This window comes from Xiphophorus couchianus, chromosome 24, assembly GCF_001444195.1.
Source record: "Xiphophorus couchianus chromosome 24, X_couchianus-1.0, whole genome shotgun sequence".
NCBI classification, from domain to species: Eukaryota; Metazoa; Chordata; class Actinopteri; order Cyprinodontiformes; family Poeciliidae; genus Xiphophorus; species Xiphophorus couchianus.
This window is the reverse complement of record NC_040251.1, coordinates 4,440,752-4,466,311: the sequence shown is the minus strand read 5'-3', so window position 1 is coordinate 4,466,311 and position 25,560 is coordinate 4,440,752. Positions and strand designations below refer to the sequence as shown.

The window sequence follows — 25,560 nt, the reverse complement described above, 5'->3', positions numbered from 1 at the left end:
TCTGGCACTGTTTGAATTTTCAAAAAAACAAAAAAAAAGGAATTAGAGTAACTTTGAAAACGCTTGTTTTAAGACCATAAGTCTGCAAAATTAGACTGTTTTTGGTCAAACAGTCTACAGTAAAGAAATAAAAATGTATGAATTCAGACTAGGCAGAAAGAGAGAAGGTCTATAGAACGGGATGGATGGATGGATGGATGGATGGATGGATGGATGGATGGATGGATGGATGGATGGATGGGGGTGCAGCAGCAGACACATAGAGGCAGTAAGGTTTACCATAGCTTTGCTTTCGGCAGGAGCGGAAAACTTCGCTTCCATAGTGGCAGCAAGAGAGGGCAGACGGGAGAGCACCGTTACTATGGAAACCAGCATCTCTCTCACCCACACGACCAATCCTCTTCGTACCCATTAGAGTCTAAAAATCACCAGCCAAACTGCTGGGTGGCTGACAGATATGTTTACTGGTTAGAGAGTCTGCGGGAGAGGAGGAGGACGACAACCACAAAATGGGTTGCACCTCATTGCGCCTCGCATCAAGTCAAAAATCCTGATTAGATCATTGCACGACTACAAGAAAAGAACAATCACCATTAGAGAGTGTGCGCCTTTTGTGGCTCTGGGTATGTAGATCCACCCGTCTGAATGTCATGAAGTTAAACACATTGCAGAGAGAGCGCTGAATATACAAGGAAAGCGTAAAGCTTGGATTGGATTCTAAATGAGATTTGGAGTTAAAGTATCTGCTTTTGGTTTGAGTCATCAATTGCACAAAAATTCCCAAATATTATGGCACAAATGAGAAGGGATAGATGTTTTCCACATGAGGATTGTGCTTTTTGCAAAGAGGCAGCAGTGCGATACAAAAATGCCACTTTGTGGGGGTGGATGTACAATAACAAAACCCACTTGTGTGCAGTTAAACAGCAAAACATACAAATAGACTTAGGCAATAACAAGTTCCATATACCAAATAATAAGTGCTGGAGTAAATATCAGTGGAAACACATGCTGATGAAGGCTAAACCGAGAAGAACGAAAGGCTACAGCGGTTCTCCAATAGAACAAAAGAAAAATTAACAAGGAAAAAAAGAAAAAGAAACTGTAAGTGCTGAGAATAAGCTCATACTGACAACACACCATGGGTGAATCTGCCAAATGTCCGAGTGGAATGCCCAGTTCTCTGAAACAACACACAAAACCATAATGTATTATTCAACAAATTACTTAGAACAAAATATGTTCCCATTTACAGTTGTGGAAAAAAAGAAGAAACAATGAAATATTCAGTTATTTCTATTTTTATATAGCTACATATCATTTTTGACATCTATCTGAGGAAAATTTCCCCCACTCCTCACTGTCAGCTATGAGATGTTTGTACTTACAGGTAAGCTAGCACTGTAGCTTACAAGAGTAAGCTAGCATTATAGTTTACAAGTAAGCTAGCACTATAAGCCCTAAATATGAAAATGAGTGATTTAACATTAACACCGTGTTTTATCTTTGTTCGTAACTCTTAAAGAAACAAAAGAAGTAGTTCTTGTTGTTGTTTGGTTGTGTTGACAGATTTAACTAAAAAAACAGATGTCTGGTCCCATTAGCTGGCAACAGCTTGTTACAGAATCCGCCACTTTTAAATTGCTTCGTGTGGAAGCATAGTTTTTTACATTTGATAGAAAAACAAAACTGTGACAAGTGACAGATAAATTGTAAAGCAGAGTTAAAGTAACACAACTGGCTAGCTGTTAGCCACAAATGACACTGAAATTGACATCTGCTTTGTAGCTTTTCTAAGCATTTATTTAAAGGACGTTTAACAGTCTTTAAAGTCTCTGGACTGCATTTGACCATTATGTGTTCACAATTTCAGAATTCTACTCTGAACACATTTAGACATTTGTGAAAACTTTATAGTATTTTTAGGTGAACAGAAGAGGGAATCATTTTCAATGCGGTTTTGGTTCCTAGGATTACCAGAATTAGCTTGCATTAATGAGCTTCAATAAACAGACACGGCAGTCCTGGATTAGATTACTAGCTTCTCAGAAACACAGATAGAGATATGTGAAAGAATATTTGGGATAATTAAATACTTGGATTCTGAGCTTACTCAAAATATTACTGGTTATGCACCAAGTTGAAAAAAAAAAACTGTTACCAATGCCAAAATGTTACCAGTATCACTAGTAATCATATTTTTTTTTCAACACAGTGCTTTTTATTTGATACCATTTATTTGACTTAAGTTAAAACTCTAGGAACTGCAACAACAGGAAAGGATTAATCTGATCACAGAGGTACACCAGATTGTATTTATTTTCATGTATGTGGTCTTACTGGCACAATTCTTTTGTCATTTTTTGTATACTTTGTCCAAGCTCTGTTGTATTAGCAGCTTCAAATTCTAACCATTTGCAATGACAATATTTGACAGGTGACTGTAAAAAGGTCAGATGAGCCCCTATACAGCAGACACAGATACAGCCTGCAGGCTGTATCTGTGTTTTTTAAAGAGCAGCCATGCTGATAAAGCAGCTGAAAAGATTTCTTTCTGGCCAGGCTGTCAATCAGCTCCACAGAGAGCTCCTCGGAATGACTCACTGCTTTTCAGTGGACAGAAAGCAAAAGTAGCAGAAGTGAAATGACTCACTTCGCACTTATCTCCCCCCACTCCAATCCCAATGATTGCTGCTTTTCGAGTCATTTCAAGTAATTTGATTAACTGCTGTTTGACACATCCTCCTATAAGCTTCTGTCTTTGTCACGGTTCCTTTTTGTTATGTTCCCAAAGGGATCATATCAGCAAAACCCCAGCCTCGGATTTGGTAGCATTTGTATTTGGATTGTAGGGGAACAAACCAGATTCTGTTAAGCGGCGTAAGAGCAAGACAGCACATTTAGTCGTTGATAAAGAAGCAAAGCGAGCTTCAGCAGCATCCAGAGCCACCGCTTTTGCTCACTTCATCCTTGTGCATCGCTGGCCTGGTTCCCATGTCTCCACGGAGCGTAGCCTACTGACACACTTTTTCATCTGCCCCAAATTTGTGAAACCCTGAGCAAATGAATTAGTTATTATTGTAACAGAAATCTCTGAGGACCGCTTATATTTTCATGCTGGGAAAATATAAGCAGGAAATTTGGAATTAAGACCATGGAGACAGGCTGTCCTTTTGAAGGGGACGGCATAGTGTTAACTACCTTCACCTTGAATTTCAGTTCCTAAACTGAGATTTTTCTGATCACAATATTTTTGGACTGTATCGACGCTTGTGCTTTTCTTTTTCCCTTCAGAACTGTCTACATGCACTCCCAGAACTTTTCCGAAAATCAATCTTTCAATTCATATTTACTTTCATCTGTTTTCGATTAAAAGCACACATATAAGGAAAAAGGGTGTGGCATGTCTTTTAAGAAATGTGCAAAAAACATCTATAAAACACAACATTGATTGATTGATATTGCTCCAAAAGAATGAAGCAAACTCACCTGAAATCTTTTCTTGGACCAGATCTTCTTCATCTTCAAGTAGCGCCTCGTTTCAAGCAAAATCAGATTACCTGTGGCTCCAGTTCAACAAAAACAACCTTCCCTCAGAAATGATAAGAAAATAAAAAGCTGTAGGGTGTGGTATGAGGGTCGGCAACGACCGAGATCAAGATTTGAGGAGGGGGGTATGAAATAAAGGAGGATGCGGCTGTGTGTTTGTGCGTGGGTGTGTTTCTGCTCCGATCTGGAGGCGAGGCGGGGAGAACGGCGGTGAGAGCAGAGATGCTGGCGTCTTTGTGTCCGAGTGTTTATCTGTGAGGAGCGTCTCTCTGTGACGTAGGGGGCTGCTTTCTCCATCGACCCCCACTTTCTGCCTGCTCTCCCTCGCTCGAGAGCGCACTTAAAACAAGACGGGGGGGTGTGCAAGGGGAGGCGGAAAGCAGAGCCTAGTGTGTGCATGGGTCTTCTCTTGATTGCATTGACGTAAGAGGGGAAATGTGAGGAGGAAGAGCGGAGAGATACAGAACACTGGGATTCACCGGAGCGTGGGGACGTGTTTTTGTGGGGTGGCAGGACGGAACGATGGGGATGAAGAGCAGAAATGGGAAAAGGGGATTACCAGAGAATCAAGAGGGGTAAACAGATTCCTTCTAAAAATGAGCAATCGCAGATTCAAAAGAACCCGCTTCACCAATTCCCTCCGAAATCCTCGTCTCCTCCGGGTTTGTTGTCCAGCAAAAAGCAGAAGTCATTAAATGAGTATCTACTATGTTTCCTCTCTGTTAAGTTTTAACTAGCGATAAGATCATGGTCTGAGGCAGCTGGAGGAGCAAGCAGTTATTACAAGCAGGTTCCATCCCAAACTCCTGGTGGGTTGTTATGAAAAGCAGAACAATCTAGGGTTCACCTCAAATCAATATGGAGGAAAACTAGTACTGTGAATCATCCTAGACTCACAATCTCCACACTGAGACAAGACGATGGCAGAATAATACCAAAGGAGTGTTATTCATAGATTTATTTGTACAACTTGAAAAAAAATAGCAAATAGCAAAGTCCTAAATCCAACTGAGAATCTTTAGGAGGACTTAAAGATTGGTATTCAGTACCTCTGGATGTGCGACACAGTAAGACACCAAAAGAAAAAACATGGTCCAGTTTCACAGTGAGGCGCAACTATGAACCACTTTGTGTTGAATATAAAACAAAGTGGCAATAAAATCCAAGAGGTTTTTGAAAAGCAGGCTGCAGGATGCTAATCAAAGTCTGCAGAGTGTCATGAAGTGCGGTGGTGTGAATGGTGAGGCAGACGCAGCAGACCCAGGATGAGATGATTATGGTGATTTAATGATGAGACCGAGGTGCAAACAAATCCAAAAACAGTCCAAAATCCTGGCAGCAGAGCAGAGCGGAAGGCAGAGGCTCAGCACTGGTAGCAACAGGACATACGGGGACAAACAACAACACGCGATTGCTTAGACAAAGACCCGACAAAGACGCAGAGACACAGGTGACACTAAATACACAGGAGGTAATCAGGGAACGAGACACTCCTGGGAACTAATCAAGGGGAGACAGGACAACACAGAGACTCAGAAACAGAGGAAACTCAAAATTAATACACAGAAAAACTCAAACCATGACACAGAGGAGGGGGTATTAGAGTATTATTAGGAGTATTAGAAGGGAAGGGTGTGCAAACTTTTTTCTCAGGTGGAAAACAAATTGTTGTTGATAGCTTGATGTTAATGAGGAAAACAAGCTGAATTTGTATTACTTAAGTATACAAATTCTGATCCATTGCCCAGCAAGAAAAAAAACCTGATGATTTGGCCTTTTTTATTACACGAGCTTTCTCTAAAACTTTGGCTTTTGTAAGAAGAGCAGCATATGTGTTCCAAATGGTCATCATCCCACCGTGCTCTCCGTCTGTCAGCTCAGATCGTACGACTCCCTCCGTTTATCGGCTCAGAACTTCCACCATTCACTGCTGACTTCACTTTGCTGAACAAAGTTGTTTTCCACCGTGATCAAGTGATTTCTGTTTCTGTTTCTGGTCTTGTAAACACAGGATCAATGTGAGATTTACTCCCACCGTGAATCAAGAGCCGTTCTGCCGACCTGCATGTTTGCTCCAGTCATTAACTCCGTCCTGTCTGTTTCTTTTCCCTGGAAACAGATTTTTATTTAAAGGACTCACCGAATCCTCCCTGCAGATGGAGCAAACTGCAGTCTCCAAATGTTATTTTAACCAACCTCCTCCTGCTCACCTCCGTCCTCCTCCATCCATCACCAGCCAGAGCCACTCACTCCAGCAGAAAGTCAAGCAATCAATACCAATGCTTTATGCGTGATATGGGATACACCCCCAAGTAGCAGTTCCAACGCCCCTGAATCAATAAGCCCATCATAACACAGGCATTGGCCAATAAAAGACTAATGTGTCAGAAAAGGGCAGATTCTGAGCCACAACAAGCCAGTTTTAACCAGTTTCTGACAATATATCATGGAGTGGCAGCCATTAAGAGAAAATAATTTGATTTCTGTGGTGCATGTCATTTATTATTCCCTGAATCTGAGAGCAGCCCTAAGCCTGCTGTTTGGAGGCAGAACTGGCCGGGAGACGAACCGAGCCTGAAAGCGGTCCGGACGGGTGCGGTCAGCAGCGTGCTACGCTTTCATTTGCTTAAAACAACAAGGAGGGCATAGACTTCACGGAAAGCCATCGATTTAGTGACGGGGGTTGCTTTGTGAGGAGCGACTGTGATGGATGCTCTAAGGCACGCAGCTTTATCAGCAGCAGGCCTGCCATAATCTCTGCAACACAAAACACATTCTGTTGCTGTTACATCACCGCCTCTGAGCAGAAATATGATTGGTCTGATGGAAGCAGGTGTTGTAAATTCAAGATGGCTTTTGGCTTTGATGGTGTTTTCCTTTATTCACCAACCATACAGAGTGACATAAATCATGTTCTAACAACTTGTTAATATATAACAGAAAGAAAAAAATGCAAAACTCTCCTTTTTAATTAATCTGTAAGTCACAACTGAGTAATGTGGTAAGACTTTATTTGAAGGGGTGTTACATTAAAAGTCAATTAAGAGTCAACTTTGCATTAAAAGCGTCATTATTTACCGAATGTCATCAACATTCATGAAGACTCCTTCATGACAGTGTCACGTCAGTCTTATGCACACCCCTTCAAATAAAGTGTTACCAGAAATGTTTTTATGATTTGATTAATAACAGGTTTACAGTGCAGTCGAGGGGTGAGGGATCAGGTGAAGAGTTGAATACCTGGGACTCCCTCTAAACACTTTCATGACTGCGTTTTTTTTTTATTTAGTTTAAACACTAAATATATCTAAATATAAGAGTCTTAGCTCTACCACAGAAACTAGCATCCATGGTCTTCCTTATTTCCAGCCAATCAACGCTAAGTAAAATAAACGGTGCTCCTGGATTGGTAGCCTTAGAAATAACGTGTCAAATCGCATTTTGCTGAAGTATTTCAGCTTTTTCTGCTTTCTTTTGAATATATTAGAAATGTTCTCAAAGCTTAAAGCTGGGCTCTACTGTATCTGCATAATATATTAATAGCTTAATTAAATCTTGTTTAATAACTGGTTTATTAAAGGGGAGCTTTTATGTATTTTCCAGGCACAGAGCCCCATTTTATAACACAACAAAGTAACTATGTTACCTTCAGTTATGAAAATGCTGAATATATCAAATATGACTTACTGTAGGAGAAATTTGACTTTGCATCAACCATGTCTGATGTCTTAAAATTGGGTTTCTGTCTCTTTAAGAACCTCCCAACCACTCAGCAGTTGTGCCGTTCGACGGGGTGTCTGCTCATTGCTGCTGCTGGTTTGGAGGAGTTTGGGGTAAATAAGTAACTTATTGATGCAGCCTTTTTATATTCAAAATAGGTAAATTATCCAAAAAGTATATTTGTTGCCTTCAATCAAGCTCTTTTAGTGTGTCTTATCTTACTGAAAACCCAACGCTGTTCTTCAGCTCAACGTAAAGCGAAAGCTAGCGTTGAACCTCAGAATGACAGAGGCTGCTGTTGACGGCGACAGTGCAACCCAATGCTACCACCTAATCCCGATCCAATCCCCCAGGATTCCTGTGGTCGGCTGTGTACCGCCAGAACGCAACACAAACACACCGTCTGCTTCAGATGTTACCTCAGCTGCCTCGCCTCAACTGAGAATCTTATTAGGCATGTTGCAGCCCTTAATCCACTTAATGTGTGCAGAATGTGAAATCATCTATTGGTCATTTCTATGTCAGAATTGAAGGTGACTTCGTAAGCAAGGCTGGTAGCAGATAAAAAGAGCGGTAATAATTTCTAGCATCCTAAGAGAGATTCCATAAAATAAATGGATTTTTTTTGGCAAGAAAATTCAAATAACTTGAAACTTTTCGTTTCGTGTAACTGTAATTGAAGGGAAATACTCACATTCAAGCAAATGGTGTTTCCTGAATAAAATTTGGACCACAGAACAAGACTGAATTTCCAAGTTGTTTCCATTGCTCCAAAAGTTCACAAGTAAATAGATTTTCTAATAGTATCCAGTAACCAAAACTCTGAGGTAATATCTGACTGCTATCCCACTCACCTCTCTGTTTCTTGCTTCTTGGCCCACTCAAGCCTTCACCAGCGCTCCTCAAAGACCTCCGTGCGTCTAGCAGCTCCTTCCGCAACATGACTCATCTTTTTCTCACACAGGACAAAACCCTCTGCCTCCTCCTTGCCACAATGACCATTATGTCCATTGGTGACTTCCTTCAAAAATCACTTCAACGCCGTTTTTCCTTTAAGCTGTCCTCCATAACTTCCTTTCTTGCCCTCACCTGAAGTCCCATCTCTCACAGCCAGCGTTAGCAGTCTATTTCAGGTCCGACGTAGTACAATCCCTCCAGCTGAACTCTTCCTCTGCACACCCCCACCCACACACAGATAAGACCCACAACCCGTGTGCTGTCCTCGTTAGCTGAAAGCTGAGAGAAATTAAGAGTGCCACAGAAGCCTTAAAGCAGTTCTTGAACAAATCTGTGATAGCTGGTGGAATTAAAACTAGCATTCACAATAATTCTGTCTGAAAAAAGAGTTAAATGCAAATGAGCACCATCTGTTTGACGATCCAAATTACTATTTAATCAAAGCGAAACAATTATAGCGAAGTTTGGGCCACTTTTTCTTATTTTGTTTTCTAACTGCGAGTGCTTACAGAGTAAATGAGTAATCCTAAAATGAAATATTCTATTTTCTTAGATTTCTATATTAACCAAAAATAATTGCGATCCTATTTGGGCTAGTAAAAGCGTTACTGTGGCAGCAAGGTTTTCATACACTTAGATTGTTTTATTGGGCAATGTGAATTTTCTAGATTTTTAACATAAAAAAACAACAAAAAAGAAATGAAGACGTGCCTTGATACATTGAGAAACACATGAGTGATAATTCAGTATATAGTTTAGATATTCATAAAGCCTCAAGCCAACTGTGAAGCATAGAGCTGGAAGAGTCACGGTTTAATTACAAGTGGCACATTCTTCACATCTTGAATGATTGGACAGCGAGATTACCGTGTGATCTTGAGGATTCACGGTAGAATGTGCGATGGCACATCAATCTACCGTTTCGTACGAGAAAGTAAAAGCTGAAGGACCCGTTCAACATGGCCGTGAACCAGGTGATGCCACAAAAAAACTGGCTGAAAATGAAGAAATGAAAAGTCCTGATCCCAGTGAGCGTGCAGTTCTTGTTCTCATTGAGATACTGTGGATAGCACAGCCGATAAACCCCTCAAACATCTACAGCTGAACGTGAGGAGAGGGGGAAGTTCCTCAGGCTGTTGTCAGAGACGGCTACTAGAATAAAAAGTTGACGCACAGAAACCTACCGACTTGTACGCATCAGAAACGAGCCCTCTCTGCCGCCCTTCAAGAATTCACACATCGTATTTTGAAATGGACAGAAAATAGATTCAAGAGTCGAGTTCAAGTCCAACGGTGAGTGAAAAGGCAAAAGCACGGTGGGGATTCTAACACTGCTGTAGTTAAGACAGCGCAAACCAACACCACATGTACCCATTCCCATTTCTCAGCTTTCTTCTGTCAATTCCAAAATGTTTCAATTACATTTACTTGCAATTCTCTAAAAATATGTACTGTATATATTTTTATTTTTACTTTAAATATGTATCTCCCATAGTCACAAAAGCAAAGTCCGTGTCTACTTTAGATTGCAAATCATTGACTGTGCTTCCCAAAGGATTACTTCAGAAATTCCTGAGTGAAATTTCCACTGTTCCAAATCCTATGCACCAGTTTTAAAATAGTAAATGGTTACGATTTATTATCAATATATGTAATATATGTGAAGGGAAGACAGGCGGAATTAAAGAAGGAAGGAATGACCGAGTGCAAAAAGAAGAAAGACTCTTTGGGATTTGTCAGAAGACAAAAGAAGACAGCAGGAAGGACTCAAGAAGGGAGCAGAGATGGAAAGACAAGAACTCAAAAAAGGAAGAAAGGACATAAGGGAAGACAGTTGGAATGAACTGAGGAAGAAACAACACAAGGACAGAAGCAAAAACAGTAAGTATACCTTAAGGAAGAAGGAAAGACACAAAAACAGTGAACTTGAGAAACAAAGAAGGACTCAAAGACAGAAGGAAGGACTCAAGGATGAAAGAGATGGACACAAGCAAGATTGGAAGGAAGTATAGACAATATGAAGGAAGCACACAAGGACAGAAGGAAAGACAGCATAGGAAGGATTTTGTGAAGTAGCAATGACTTCAATCCTTCAAGGGTAAAGGATTGAAAAAAGAAAGAACAGTAGGAAGGGTGGAAAAAAGAAGGACACAAGAGAAGTCAGTAGGAGAGAATCAAGGAAGAAAGAAGGACACAAGGATAAAAGGGAAGACAGTAAGAAGAACTCAAGGAAGTCACAAGAACAGAAGGAAGAGCAGGAATGGCTTGAGGATTGAAGGACATGAGGAAATAGGAAGGGAATTAAATAATGAAGAAAGGACTTGAGGGTGAAAAATAAAGATCAGGATAGAAAGAGAAAGGTTAAGAGCAATAGAGGAAAGTATAAATCTTATGTCTAAATCTGGAAGATAGCATCCAGACTTTTCCAGTCTGACAGAGGATCTCTCATTCATCCTCAGACTGACTCGGTGAGTGATGCTCGGCTCTTCAAACCCGACCCCAGCAGATGCACTAACAAACATCACGCTCTCTTTTTCGTCACGCTGATAGTGACGGAGTGTGACGGCGGCTATAATTATGTCCCTCCGTGCCATCGGAGAAGCGGGGGACGGCGGCGGCCACACATATCACCGCAGCACGAGCGTCGGGAGCTGCCACGGCACATACCAGTCTATAAATAACCACGGGCAGAAGGAGAAGAGGGAGAAGTCCGAGGCGGGCAGGGGTTGGAACGAAAAGAAAACAGCTAAAACCTCGGAAATTGATTTAGCTGTCCCCCAGCTGTTAAATTAAAAGGCAGAGTTTTGTCCAAAATGCTCAGAGCAGCAAGTGAAAACGGACAGACTTAATAAACTGCCTTTGAGAAAATAGAACTCAAATTAAAGTTATATTAAATTAGGATTTCATTTAACAGACAAACACAATGTAGCAAAACACACTTTCATTGGCAAAACGCTGCATTTTATCCACGTAGATAAACATGGTGCTGGCAGGCTCATGCCGTGATGCTTTTCTTCAGCATAAGGAACCTGGTTTGAGTTAATGAGAAGAAGAATGTGGATCGTATACGGTATTTCTGAAAGAAAACTTCATAAAACGGCCTAGTCAAAGTCCAGGCATAAAGCTAATTGTCAGGCTAAAGATTGCAAATCTGTGATTGTCAGAATGCTGAAAGTGCTTTGAGCATTCTGACTCTTATTGAGGTCTCCACAGTTAAATACATTGAAGTTGTTGTTTGACAAAATGCAAAAAAACAACAACAAAAAAAGCGTCTAAATACTTGACTGCACTTAAAAATGGCAGGTAAAGACAGAATGTAAGGGGTGATTGTTAGTACCAAATCCAAATGGAGATGTTGAGTGGTAGACCGGTTGGACCGTATGTGCCAGGCATATTATGGAATCCATTTGCTGTATATAGAAATCAAAAATATAGTTAGTGGCCAAAGAGTTACAGCTGTGCAGGTAAAGGGAAGGAACAGCAACAACCAGCTAATCTGAACCATTTACCAGAGATGTTTGCATATGTAGAAGCTTAAAATCCATTCTTGAATTACCTTTTATTTTACCCAGGTCTGCTTTTAAGAACTGGGATTATGTAAAAAAAAAAAAGATCTTTATGGAATATTTGTTACTTAAGAATAAAAAGTGTTTACCTTCACCTAGGTCCATAACAGCCAACACTGCACTACAGCTTGCCTCTCCCAGGTCATTGGACGCCACGCAGGTGTACAGGCCAGCATTGTTGGTGCGGCAGTCCCGGATCCACAGTCCTCCTGAATCCTGAGCTTCTGAGGGGGAGATCAGCTCATCGTTGTGGTACCATGTCATCGAAGGTTTAGGATGTCCTGACACTGACACCCTGAGACGGATGTCACAGCCTGTTCCCACTGCAGCCTTACGGAGCTTGCGGATGAAAACTGGAGCTGACGTTTCTTGAGATTCACCTTCATGATTCTGGAGATTTTGTGCGCCTTTGGTTTTGGCCTTCTTGGAAGGGATGGTGGAACAGGGACTCGACTGTGAGCGGGCTGCCATTTTGATTCCCCTTGGAACTTCCTTCCAAACTTTCCCACCTCTCTGGTTATTGACAGAGGCGTCAAAATGAGCTGCATTCATTAAACATCTCCTCTGAATACTTCACTGCTTTAGGCATCTGCTTGTCTTTATAGGTGTTCAACGTGGACCAGCTCACCGGATGCTGCAATGACCAAAACACACATACACAGACTTTACTGTGTAATAAAGCAACATTACTTGTCAACTGAGACTGGTTACTCACACAGTCTAAATTAGTGAGCTTCCTTCTGAGTCCTGACAATCAAAACTCCTTACAAGTGAATTAAGGAAGTTTGTGTTTGGTAGATTTTTTTTTTTTTTTTTGTCTGATTCAACTTTCTTAGTATCCTACAAATAAGACAAACCCAATTATATTTTACTTTCTTTTTTTTTTTTTAACTTACAATTTTTTATTTTATTTTCCTGATTCCATTAGGAAATATTTATTTTAGCCATCATGCTAACATGGAGATTTTAGGTCAGTTTAGCATGCAAGAAGATTTTAGCACAATTGTTTAGCAAGGTTTGAATAACTAGCCAACTTGCTAGTGTTGGCCAATATAGAAACATACCACAAAATGCTATTAGCACTGTAAATGTAATATGTAAATACTTAGCAGCAAGTTGCTATGGTGAGCCAACATGATAATGTTAGATTAGCTAAGGTGGATATTTTTGCTGGGTTTTGCATATAAGATGCTTTTAGCTTGTACATGCAGTATTTAAATACAAGCCAACTTACTAGTGTTAGCCAACATGCTAATGTAAAAAGGTTAGATAATGTTGACCTTTTAGTAAGTGTTACCTATTTTTAAAATTTGTTATTCTGTAGCTAGAAATAATAGCAGCAATCAGCTTGTGTTAGCCCTTCTGACACTGGCAGCATCTTTTTAAACTTCTGCTTCTCTTAACACAGAATTTCAGGGAACAGACTTCAAAGAGAATTCACGTGAATTGTTTACACTAGCTTTAGCATATATGATGCTTTTAGCCTCGTACATTGAGTTATTAAATGATAGTGCACTTGGCAACATGCTAAGGTGAGCAGGTTAGCTAATGTTGACATTTTAGCTAACCAGTTGTGTTTTAATCTGGTAATAATATGCGGTTGGAAATAACAGCAGCAAGCAAGTTGTGTTATCCGATTTGACATTACACATTTACACTAGTTTTAGCATAAAGGATGCTTTTTGCCTTGTAGCTAACTTGCTACTGTTAGCCAACTTGGTTTTACAACAGTAGTAACAATGTAAACTCACAAACTAAGGAGGGAATTATGAAATGGTCTACAATGGAATACAGACCTCTGTACAGTAAGCTCATCTCATTGAACTTTTTATTTAATCTTCATTCAGCATTTTCCAAACATCCTCCAGGCTTTCAACACAGGATTTGGAGCAAACTGCAAATAGACATAGGCTGACTGGTGTCCAAGCTCCTGACAGGTGGATTTTCAACCTTTTAACCTTTAGCATAAACTTGTTTGGTCAGAGGAAACTGGAAACCCATTTAGTCTTTGCTGTGATAGTTTACGACAAACATATCTCGATTGAAGTAAAGTTATTTTATTTGCAGCCTTAGATTAACCATCATATATTATGTTTGTGTCAAAATGAAGAACACAAGGAAAACAACTGAACTGAACAACTATCAGCAAATCATAGGGACATGTTCAAAAGATAATGCCATTTTAGTTCTTTGCTCTGCTCATTCTACTAATATGGTAATCAAAAAGTAATCTTACCTTAGTTTTGCTACAAAGGCTGTGAGAAATTCCTTTGGACATCCCCACAAAGTCCAAGTTAAGGTAACAAGAGCCAAATATTTCATCTCAAAGCATTTGTCCTTCAGCAAGCCTAGACTTTAGGCGTAAGTCCACCCTAGATCATGAAGCATTAGCAGCCACTGCCATGGTTCCCTTCAGCAGCTTTAACCCTGCTGAAGAACTCCCAGAAAGGGAGGGAGGTCATTTTCCTAAATGTCAGTCTGCTCAGGCCTTCTGTTTTATGTTGTTCCACCTTTAAGTGCTTCTTGAAAGCGACACGTTTAATCTTTTTAGGCTTCCAGGTAGTTAAATGAGCTCATGTTAACCATCTCCCTCCAGTGTTACCGTTTCACCCTCACCAAGCTCCGTCAGGTTGGGGGCGACAGCTGCACATATAGGTCACATTTCTTGGACTGCCTTTTATGACCTATTCTCACACTCATACACACACCCCCACGCACACACACTTCCAAGCCTTTTAGATAATACTATCAGGCAATGTACAGTACATGCGGGGTCTGGAGACAGTCAATGTGATGTGGGACAGTTGGAGTTTGTATAAAAAGAAAACCTAAGAATAAAGACAGGACTTTGGGATTCATCCTGTAGAACAATGATATAACTTAACTTAGGATTGTTTTTTCCCTCCTTGCCAATAATATTGTCATTTCTTGTTTGATACATAAGTTGACAACCCTTAATAATTTATAATACAGCCATTATTAGCAACTAGTTAGTACTGCAACTTTTTCCCCGTTTCATTGCATTCTAACCACAAACTTCAGTTAATGTCATTTGAAACATATTTCAAGCAGTATTATTTTTTTAGTATTTGAATTATTATTAGTTATCTTGTTGGATTTTTTTTTGTCATCATCAGATATTAAAATTAAGAAAAATCACACTTACCGGTAAGTGTCTATAGACAAAAACATCACACTATAACACAGTAATTGTGTTATAGGTATTTTTTTCCCCACTTTATACAGTTCGGTCTTTCAAAGCAACATCAGCATGAAAAATACATACAAATATTACATTTGTTTAGGTGAGCTGAACCCTTTAAAAGTTTCTTAACATATCCTCACTACTTTTGTGAATAACAGAAAAAAACACTAAGAAAATTTACAAAAACTTGTGTGTGACGTGCACACACAGCTTTATTTAGCATCACACATTTATTGCAGTAGTAAAGAACCTTTACAGAAAAGTAAAACGTGAGAAATATTGCACGCCCTGAACAGGAACAAATAGCACCATCTGGTGGGTAAACAGAAGAACTAATTGTTGGCTTGAAATTCCAAATTTAATTTCAACATAAAGCAATGTGTTAAGTATGTTTCAACAAGTGCGGGTTAAAAATGGCCTTTCCGATAATTTTCAATGTTTCACTTCTTGAAAATAAATATCACCTGATTAGTTATGCTACGCTCAAAATCACCTGATAATAATTGATAATAAAACCAGAATGACATGATGTGTGTTTGGACTTTAAGGGGGTTAGTAGTTTTTAGAGTACTACATATTTTTTTAATTTTGCAAAACCCATGTAGTTTTGTTGGGACATAACCATAAATTACTGTAATTTTAGCCATTAGCATACCCACCCAGAGGCACTCCTAGCCTATTTGGTGCCCTGGGCGAACCACCTCTCTGGCGCTCCCCATTCCCCACAGGCAAATACTCTTCCTTAACACTTATTCATTTGCAATTATTTATCACACTGAATAAAACACATAACATAACTTCACAAACTTCTGCAAGTGTGGAGGAAGCCAATCACTTCCGCAGTTTAACCTGGCGACATGCCTGCCAGACAATACACTGGGCAAATGACCCATCTCTACCGGCTGAAACAGACTCCTTTTAACGTAAAAAAACTGTTCATAAATCACAGTATGGTTATTTTTCTAGCATTCACACAGTTCAACTACATTTTGAAGGAACATTTCTGAGTGTTTGGTTGACCACTAACCTGTAAAAACACAGAAAAGGTGCAGCAGCAGTGAACACAGCCTGTAGCGTTCGTGATCCAGTTGCGTCTGGATATGACATGGCGGAACACATCACCTGTTGCAGTCTGGCGCTATACTCGTCCACAAACAAAGGTTCCGCAGGGATGCTGCTCACATTTGTCAGATCTTCCCGCCGAGCATATAAAATAAGGTGTAAAATCTATCAGAAATAATAGAAAATTGCCGCAATTTTGTTACACAAAACGAAGTAGGCTGCGGTTGTCACCTATATCAGTAACACCGCCACTAACTTAGGGCCACATAACTTTTCCCTTCTCTGATGGGGGGCCGGGGTCAGTTTGTAACAGAAAAAGTTACTAATTAAGAAAAACAATTTAATATGCTTCTAAATTAAACCTTAGCTCTAAAAATGTGCCATTACTGTATAATAGGCCCCTGTGGTTTTTATTCATTATTGCTGATTTGTGTTTAAAATCACAATGTCTTGCTTGTGCCGATTTGATATTAATGTATTAAAAGAAAATACATGACATGAGCTAGTTCACAGATTTTTGGTGGCCATTCTTACCCAAACTAAAGATTAACAACAGTTTTGTGTATATTTGTATAGAGGAAATAACTTTTGTAATTACTTGTTTTAGAACAAAAAAAAAATCTAATACAAATCCATCATGGCTCAAAGTAAAGTGAGTGTAAAGGACTTGTAAAATCATTTTTATTTGACGTTTTATCGACTTTGTTAGGAACTTTCTTGTGTCTGAAAAGAAGTTGATTGGATCATGGAAATAACTGTTTGAAATGCATCACTTTGTGTAAAAAGTGATGCATAAGAGTTTGAGTTTTGTAAGATATTCGGTGACATAACACTTAATAAACGTAAACATGCGGCAAGTAGTTTTTTGGGTTTTTTTAACCTTTGTCAAACAGCAGAGGGCGCTGCTGCATTCATATTTACTCAATGGGTGTAATTCATATTCCTTTATCTAATCAGGTAAACCCCGTTGAGATCTAGATCTCATTTTCAAGAGGGACCTGAGCAAAAAATGTGCAATACATAGCAACCTGGTTACAAGATAAAAACAATTAATACATATGCGCAAGTATAAAACAATAAAAACAATGACACTGTTTCATAGAATCTTGTTGCCTTTCTTTAATTTTTCTTTTTTTAATGTCTCTTCTCTACCGGAAAACAAGCCATTTAAAGGTGGGATGTTCTCACAATCTGTGAAAAATAAAAATGAATAAAACCAGAAAATCCTGGGACATGAAGATTCCTTTGAGATGACAGAAAAAGAGCTACAGAAAATAAAACAATTGGAATCTGTGTTGCTTTAAATGAACCCTTAGCTTTTTCTTTACCTTGAATATGTTTATCTGTATTTGTTTTTTCTTGAGAACAAATGAGGCATAACTCTGTCGTTATACAGTGTGTCTGCGAATAAAGTTTAAAAAAAAACAACATCCGCCCCCCTCTCGCTCCCCCTCACCCAACAGACTTCTTGTGGCTTTGACGTGAAGCTGTGATGTCACTCATCCTGTCTGTGACATCACAGCCGCCTGTCTTTGTATTCCCAGGTTCCACATAGAAATTCATTTGCAGTATTCAATCTCAAACAAAACTGAACGATGGCGCGACGAAATGTATTGCTGGAGAACGTGGAGAGTTTGGAGAAGAGCTGCTGGAAGCTTACAAAAGAGAACAAGAAGCTTCAGAAAACTGTTGAAGATCTGAGGCTGAAGATTGAGAGACTGAATGCCAGGAAAAAAGATACCTGGCAGGTAGAGAATGAAAGGCTGATCAACAAAAATGATTATTTGAAAAAACAATTCAGCACTTTGACTAGTGAATTGGACGAGGCTAAAGCGACAATTGAACAACTACAATCAGAAAGCAAAGCCCTGTCAACTCATAATAGGAAGATACAATGGGGAACAATGGTCGATAAAAAAAACTTTAACAATTCAATGAAAGAGAAATCACAACAGTTGTACTGGATTGGCAAGGTGAACGAAGAGCTCACTCAAGAAATTGCTGGACTTAAATTAAAGATGGACAAACTTAAAGCCAGGGAAGAAAATTTAAAGGCTGACGAAGAAAAGATGGACAAAACAGAGACTCAGACCCCGGATGAAGAAACTAAAGAAGAGAAATCAAATATATTTCAGATAATTGGGAGAACATTCATCAAAATGTATCAATCAGGGACTTTGAGGTATTGGGTGCCACCCTGGATATTTTAATTTCGAAATAAGATTAAATAACGACCACAAAAGCAGGGCTAGACTCAGATGAAGCTTGAGAGCAGAGGCAGAAATCTGCGGCTTCCAGAGGGAGGAACGGACATCAGAAGACCGTGACCACCGCAGGCTCCTAGGAGTCTCACAGATCCTTTCCAGGACTGTGTCTTTGACCCGCCTGCTGGAAACTATCCGTCGGACAGTCGAACCTCGGATCCAGGAAGAGCAGTGTGGTTTTCGTCCTGGTCGTGGAACACTGGACCAGCTCTACACCCTGCAGGGTCCTGGAGGGTGCACGGGAGTTCGCCCAACCAGTCTACATGTGTTTTGTGGACTTGGAGAAGGCGTTCGACCGTGTCCCTCGGGGAGCCCTGTGGGGGGTTCTCCGGGAGTATGGGGTACCGGGCCCTTTGATACGGGCTGTCAGGTCCCTGTATGACCGGTGTCAGAGTCTGGTCCGCATTGCCGGCAGTAAGTCGGGCTCGTTTCCGGTGAGAGTTGGACTCCGCCAGGGCTGAGCTTTGTCACCGATTCTGTTCATCACTTTTATGGACAGAATTTCTAGGCGCAGCCAAGGTGTTGAGGGGATCCGATTTGGTGGCCTTAGGATCTCATCTCTGCTTTTCGCAGACGATGTGGTCCTTTTGGCTTCATCAGGCCGTGATCTGCAGCTCTCGCTGGAGCGGTTCGCAGCCGAGTGTGAAGCGGCCGGGATGAGGATCAGTGCCTCCAAATCCGAGGCCATTTTTTTGAGCTGGAAAAGGGTAGAGTGCCTTCTCCGGGTCAGGGGGTTTGTCCTGCGCCAAGTGGAGGAGTTCAAGTATCTCGGGATCTTGTTCACGAATGGGGGAAGAAGGGAGCGGGAAGTCGACAGGCGGATTGGCGCAGCGTCTGCTGTCAAGCGGGCGCTGTACCGGTCCGTCGTGGTGAAGAGAGAGTTGAGCCAAAAAGCGAAGCTCTCGATTTACCGGTCGATCTACGTTCCCACCCTCATCTATGATCATGAGCTTTGGGTCGTGACCGAAAGAACGAGATCGCGGATACAAGCGGCAGAAATGGGTTTTCTCCGTAGGGTGGCTGGGCTCTCCCTTAGAGACAGGGTGAGAAGCTCAGTCATCCGGGAGGGACTCAGAGTAGAGCCGCTGCTCCTTCACATCCAGAGGAGCCAGTTGAGGTGGCTTGGGCATCTGGTCAGGATGCCTCCTGGACGCCTCCCTGGTGAGGTGCTCCCGGCACGTCCCACCGGGAGGAGGCCCCGGGGAAGACCCAGGACACGCTGGAGGGACTATGTCTCTCAGCTGGCCTGGGAACGCCTCGGGATTCCCCCGGAGGAGCTGGAAGAAGTGGCCGGGGAGAGGGAAGTCTGGGCCTCCCTTCTGAAGCTGCTACCCCCGCGACCTGACCCTGGATAAGCGGAAGAAGATGGATGGATGGATAAATTGCTCCTTCGAAGCCGGAGTCCGATACGCCTGCTGGAAACCAGCTGCTGACGGGACGTCCGTGAAGGGGGGACAAGTGAGTAGCGTTTAAATTAAAAAGTAAGCGAACGATTGAGGGTCTTTGGGGTGTAAAACCCCATGAATCCTAGGCACTGATAGGTAACAGAAGGACGGCGGAGTCCGCGTAAACTGAAAAACCCGTAATACCAAGTGTGTGTGTGAGTGTGAGAATACTTGGAGGAATTTAAATACCACTAGGTATTTGTCCTCATACCAAACCGCAGGAGTGCAAACGGTGAACCTCTGGTGGATGCATGTAGGCAAGAATTTCCCACCTGAAAAGGTTGAAGAGAAGAGAATTACCACAACAGGGGATTGATCACCGTCCTGCTAAGAATTTATCCAGTCTTTTAGAGTCCACCCTATGTGTTTTTAAGACTGGAACGAAATTGACTAATTTGCTCAAAATGGGAAAAGGGAATAGCAAATTAACACCGAAAGATAAACTCCAGTGTAAGGACCGGAAGTTTATGGAAAGACAAAACCCTAACTCAGTAAAGAATTTAAATAAATTGATAGAAAAATATAACTTTCAGGGCCAATTAAACACTCAAAAAAAAGAACTGACTGAGTTATAGGATGAAGTACGACAGAAAACAAAAATCAAATCAAAAAAATATGAGTAGTGAAGGAATGGGCGAGTTAGAAAAGTGGATGGAGGAGCTAAAAAGAGAGAAGAAGGCAATCAGAAAAGTTAGGATAAAACAGGAGAGCAAGAAGAGTGAAGCAGATCAGGCAGCAGAGCAGGGAGGAGCTCAGGTAGGAGTTATAAGAAAAAAGCAATGTCAAATTTATTTATATAGCACTTTAAAAACAGGCATAAAACTGCACCAAAGTGCTGCACAAGAATGACAATAACACAAATGAATAAAAACAGAGAATCAAAACACCAGTTCAATTAAATGCCAAGGAATAAAACTGAGTTTTAAGAAGCGATTTAAAATGATCCAGGCTGTGGGCAGATCTAATTTGGAAAAGTAGATTGTTCCATAGAAGAGGAACAACAGAAAAAGCCCGATCTCCTTTCCTCTTAAGCAACCAAATACAGAAAGAAAATAAAAAGAAGATTTTGAAGATACAGAGTATAGATAAATAAATAAATGATTTAGTAAACAAAATGAAAAATAATGAATTATCTAAAAGCTGGAAAGAAAAGTAGGTGAGAGGAAGTTCATACAAGGAGGGAGTGAGGATTGTTTTGTGGTCTGTCTGACAGTAGAGAAGTCATGATCATCGCATAAGGCAAGATTTTGATGTAGTTTTAGTTTTCTAAATTCAGAGAACAGTTTTCTCTTTAGAGTGGCTTGTTTAAGTAAGCAAATGATTTATGAGGAATGAAATAATATGGGAAGTTTTAAACGATTCACAACTGCAAAGAAAATAATAATTTGGTGTTGTGATGCCTTGAGTGGACATCCAGAGAGGTTGACCAGCAAGTGTTAAGGTGCCAACCTGAACATTATCCAGCTGAATACCTCAATTTAGGTTTTGATGAGAAGGGGAGGATAGGGGGGGTGTTATCTTTACTTTTCCTACACACACTCGCACACATAATGCAACGTGATTGGATTTGGGGAGAAGGGCGTGATTAATTTGCCATACAAAGAAACCTGGAATGGAGTAGTGGAACGGAGTGGCAATGTAATCACAATGCACTGTAAGCTATGTAATGTGTTTTGAGGCAGTTGACCAAAATCCCGGACGATTTTTAGGTCTGAAAAGTAGGACATGTCCGGGATAAAGAGGACGTCTGGTCACCCTACCATCGAGGTAACGTCTTATGAAATGGTTATAATCCTCCTGTTTCAGTAACTATAGCTTGGTCACTAGACACTACTGTATTGTGAAACGTTGACCATAAATGAACTTTGTTTGGCATTGTTTCAGTTCCATACATGGTGTATTTAGCTTAGGCCTAATGTTGACTGTAGCAGGCTACCTAGACTCCTCTGTTCAACGGGGGACAGAAGCCATAGCGATAGCAATTTAGACTAAATTTAACGAATATAGGAAAGGCATGCAAGTTCAAAACCAGGTTTACAGAGATGACAATAAGCTGCATTTCCCTCCCAATTCTTTTTTTCTTTTGCATAATGACCAGTTGTGTGCACCAGCTACTGACTGTAGCATTGACTGATTCACTGATTTGTGAGGTAGAGTAATCGTAACAGCTCTTTTTCTTCATGTTGGCCGCATTTTCTGTACTATTTATTTTTCTCATTTTCAGCACTGACCTTACTTGAAGGGAAAACTTAAGGCTTACAAAAACTTTGTATTTTCTGTCCTGGAGGGTTTACTAAGAAGCTGGTTCAGTTGTAAAGCAGGTTAAGTTAACCTTGTGCTATAGGTAAAGCACCTAATTTTCTTAACTAAATGATGCCTGCAGGTATATCTATTAGCAGGTTTAATTTTGCCTGCACTTGGTTGTGTACATTATTTTAAGTGTATTTGACAAGTTTACCAAAATATAAAAAATGTCATTCAAACTGCATTTGCTTTGTTTTACTTTTTACTTGTACTTTTCATTACATTACTCGAGTACATCCATTTTTACAGTAATTTCCATACTTAAGTACAAGAAGTTTCAGATACTTTAAGACTTTAACTCAAGTAACATTTCAGTCAGTGACTTGGACTTTTACCAAAGTCATATTTTGGAGAGGTACTTATACTTTTACTTGACTCTGAGATTTCAGTACTTTATACAACACTGCTCATTCAGCATCCCTGTCATACACTTAGCTAAAGGGCTAAGAGAAAAAAAACTGTATTGAAAAGGCTATAAATATTCTTTCACTATGTAATATAACTATTATTTCAAAACTTCAAATGTGCATTACCTTCATTTGGTTCCCCAATGACATAGTTTGCGCTTTGTTCAAACGTCACGTAAAATAAAACACACACAAAAAAACACTCTCACAAAATTAAAACAAAACCATGTCACCTCATCAGGTAAAGAACGCTAATTTAGCATTAATCTAATATATATATAATATTCCTGATCGGTGTGAAAGGTCAAGGAAGAGTATGAGACAGGGTGCAACTCCAAATATGACCACGAAGGTCGCTGTTCAGCAACATTACCTAATTCTCACATCAAAAAGGCATTTTAAGCCCAGCTTTTATTTTCAGCATTTCCATATATTTGAACTTTGTCTCAGATAGTTTTTGTAATTATCCTGCAAATTATGCTAAAATTGACATTAGAAATTATAGTTCCACGTTCAAAAAAACTAAATATGTTCTATCAGCAGATTGTTTACTGAACCTGATTGCAAGAAATCTGAATTTCAAAAAGCTGATAATCAAATGAAAAGTCTTTGTACAATACCTACATAGGATCTCTTTTGTTTAACTTTTTAAAAAGTGATCAAATGTATGCTTAGAGCAATAATCTAATATTATACAGTAAAAGGATGATGAAGACATCTAAAAAAATAACTCAGCTGAAAAGCAAACAGTGTAACCTCTCATCGCTCAAGGCCACTCTTTGCTATTATTTAGCGAGAGAAAGCTCCTGCCTGCAGACAGATAGCAGCGGAGCCCAAACAGCGTGTGAACAGAGACGGTCTCACAGATTCAACATGGTGTCCTGGTCTGTCCTCATTCTGGGGCCTCTCTGGATCCAAGGTCTGCTCCAGGTCTGCGGTACGGAGAAGCTGCCCAGAGGGGTGGTGGTGTCCTGGTTCAGGAAGCGGATTCTGGAAGGTCTGGGCCTGTTGGAGCCTCCGGTACTTGCTGCACAGAGAGCAAATCGGGATGGAGCAAAGCCAGAGACAAGGCAGTGGCAGGCGAGGGTCCCCGGGACTAGCAGAGTGGTCCGGGTCAGTCAGCAACCCAGCCCAGGTCAAGACAGATCTGAAGTGATTCTGTTTCCATGTCCAGGTGATAATTATTTATGTTCCATTAGAATGGATTTACCAGCTCAACATGTTGAGTTTAGTGTTAAGAAACAATAGAAGTTTTAAGATACAGAAGAAAATAATGCATCAACACGTTAAATATGTGCTAACGTCAGCTTTTCTGTGATATCTTGGTTGTGCTTCATCAGATATAAATATTGGGTATAAATTAGTATCATTTGGTGTTTAGCGATCCGTTTTTCCTTTTCCCAGAAGGCTTTGAGTTTGTTCATGTGGGCAGCTGCATGTATCCTGCGGCTTTATGTACATTTCTATCAAGTCTCAACAGAAAAGCAGATATATTCCCATGTTTGTAGATAGAATTAAACTTTCAGACAGGCCTGATTTGTATTCAGACCTGTTATGCCACACCAGGCCACCAGACGTCAGTAAAAGCCTGATATTTGATTTCTTCCCTCCGTTCCTCCAGCAGATGCCTCCTGGGTCCAGGCTGATGCAGAAGCGAGAGGAAACTGCAGCAGTACACCGTCGTATCGCTTCCAGCCGTCCATTCCCTTCCAGGACACCGTAGTATTGTCAGCTCACTTCTGGTTCTACGCCGGCCCAGCAGTGAACGCCTCGCCGCTGTTCATGCTCACCTTGGCGCAGCGGCGACTCCAGGCGGCCCAGGCTCCCGCAGCGCTCAGCCCCGACGGCTGGACCACCTATGACCTGGACCAGAGCGTACTGGCCCCTATGGCTGAGGGCCCCTTTCTGCTTCAGCTCCAGAGCTCAGCAGGTCAGCACCACCTGACGAACCCAGATAAGACGCCTTTTCTCCACCTCCACGTTCAGCCCAGAGTGCCTGTGCGTTCCCCCAGAGCGGCCCCCGTCAACACTCCCTGGTCCCCCGCTGCCCTCCGCCTCCTCCAGCGGCCCTCCCATGAAGAGCTGCAGCTCGGGGACTGCCGCAGGGAGCAGGTGGAGATCAGCTTCCAGGAGCTGGGCTGGGACAGCTGGATCGTTCACCCCAAGGTACTCACCTTCTTCTACTGCCGCGGGAACTGCTCGGCCGTCCTGCTGGGCATGGCGCAGTGCTGCGCGCCGGTTCCGGGGACCATGAGGTCCCTAAAGATCACCACTACGTCTGACGGCGGGTACTCGTTCAAATACGAGACCCTGCCCAACATCATGCCTGAGGAGTGTACCTGTTTCTGAACATGAGGGGAAGGACAGGCTGAATGGGGGTTTGTCTGGCCGGCCACTTTATAAGGGGAAAGTGGTTCTCAGTTTTTATGGGCGTCGAGTAATGGTTATGCCATGTGTAGTTTTTTTTCGTCAATGTTGCATCCAACATATATGGTCCATTAAAAATAAAAAGTGGGTTATTGGTTTAATAAACAGTTTTATTTCCTCTGTGTTTAAGCAGATAAAACGATCCATGTCTCATTTAGAAGAGGGATCTATGCATAAAATCTTTCACACTCGACTACCTGGTTACTCAAAAATAAATTACGTCTTGCAAGATAACCTTTCAGTTTTATTTATATAAAAATACTTGTGTATAGAAGAGGATTAATCTGAGTATTAGCTTTGAGTAGAGCATCATTAAAGACTGGATGTTAAAGCATAGAGTTGCAGCAATTTAAAGTTTTGTCCATATGAACAGTCCAAATGGATCCATGAAGATAGCACCTGGTCAAACAAAAACTTTTTCCAAAAGTCATTCTGAGCTCAATTTTTAAAAATCTAATTTATAAAACAAATAGATGAAGCTTCATACAGTACTTCATAACTCCATCCCAATTAGATCACGTGTTTCGACTGCAAGGATGAACAATTTAGATCAAGATCTTCAAAGAGAACAAATTCTAGAAAGAACTTTAAGAGATTAAAGTTAAATCTTAGCCTTCTAAAAACTATACTATTCCAACATGAATATTGATTCTA

At 40.9% G+C, this 25,560-nt stretch overlaps 2 protein-coding genes across 4 annotated transcripts in view; one reads left to right on the top strand and one right to left on the bottom strand.

The window, feature by feature from the left end:
• Positions 1–14,394, bottom strand: part of spega (striated muscle enriched protein kinase a) — a 46,400-nt gene extending 32,006 nt beyond the window's left edge. For both annotated transcript variants that reach the window (XM_028010111.1, XM_028010112.1), the window contains exons 1-2: positions 14,029–14,394; positions 11,882–12,426 (exon numbers count right to left, since the gene is read on the bottom strand). In XM_028010111.1, the coding sequence (XP_027865912.1) occupies positions 11,882–12,344 (463 nt within the window). In that variant the 5' untranslated portion in view covers positions 12,345–12,426; positions 14,029–14,394. The remainder of the gene's footprint in view (positions 1–11,881; positions 12,427–14,028) is intronic.
• An 8,390-nt stretch (positions 14,395–22,784) lies between these two features.
• Positions 22,785–25,006, top strand: inha (inhibin subunit alpha). Of its 2 annotated transcripts, none has more exons than XM_028011504.1 (2): positions 22,785–23,653; positions 24,104–25,006. In XM_028011504.1, the coding sequence occupies exons 1-2, from the start codon at positions 23,185–23,187 to the stop codon at positions 24,826–24,828; spliced, it is 1,194 nt and encodes a 397-aa protein (XP_027867305.1). In that variant the 5' UTR covers positions 22,785–23,184; the 3' UTR covers positions 24,829–25,006. The 2 variants fall into 2 exon arrangements, with proteins under 2 accessions (XP_027867305.1, XP_027867304.1); XM_028011503.1 differs by having other exon boundaries at positions 24,101–25,006.
• Positions 25,007–25,560: the final 554 nt, after the last annotated feature.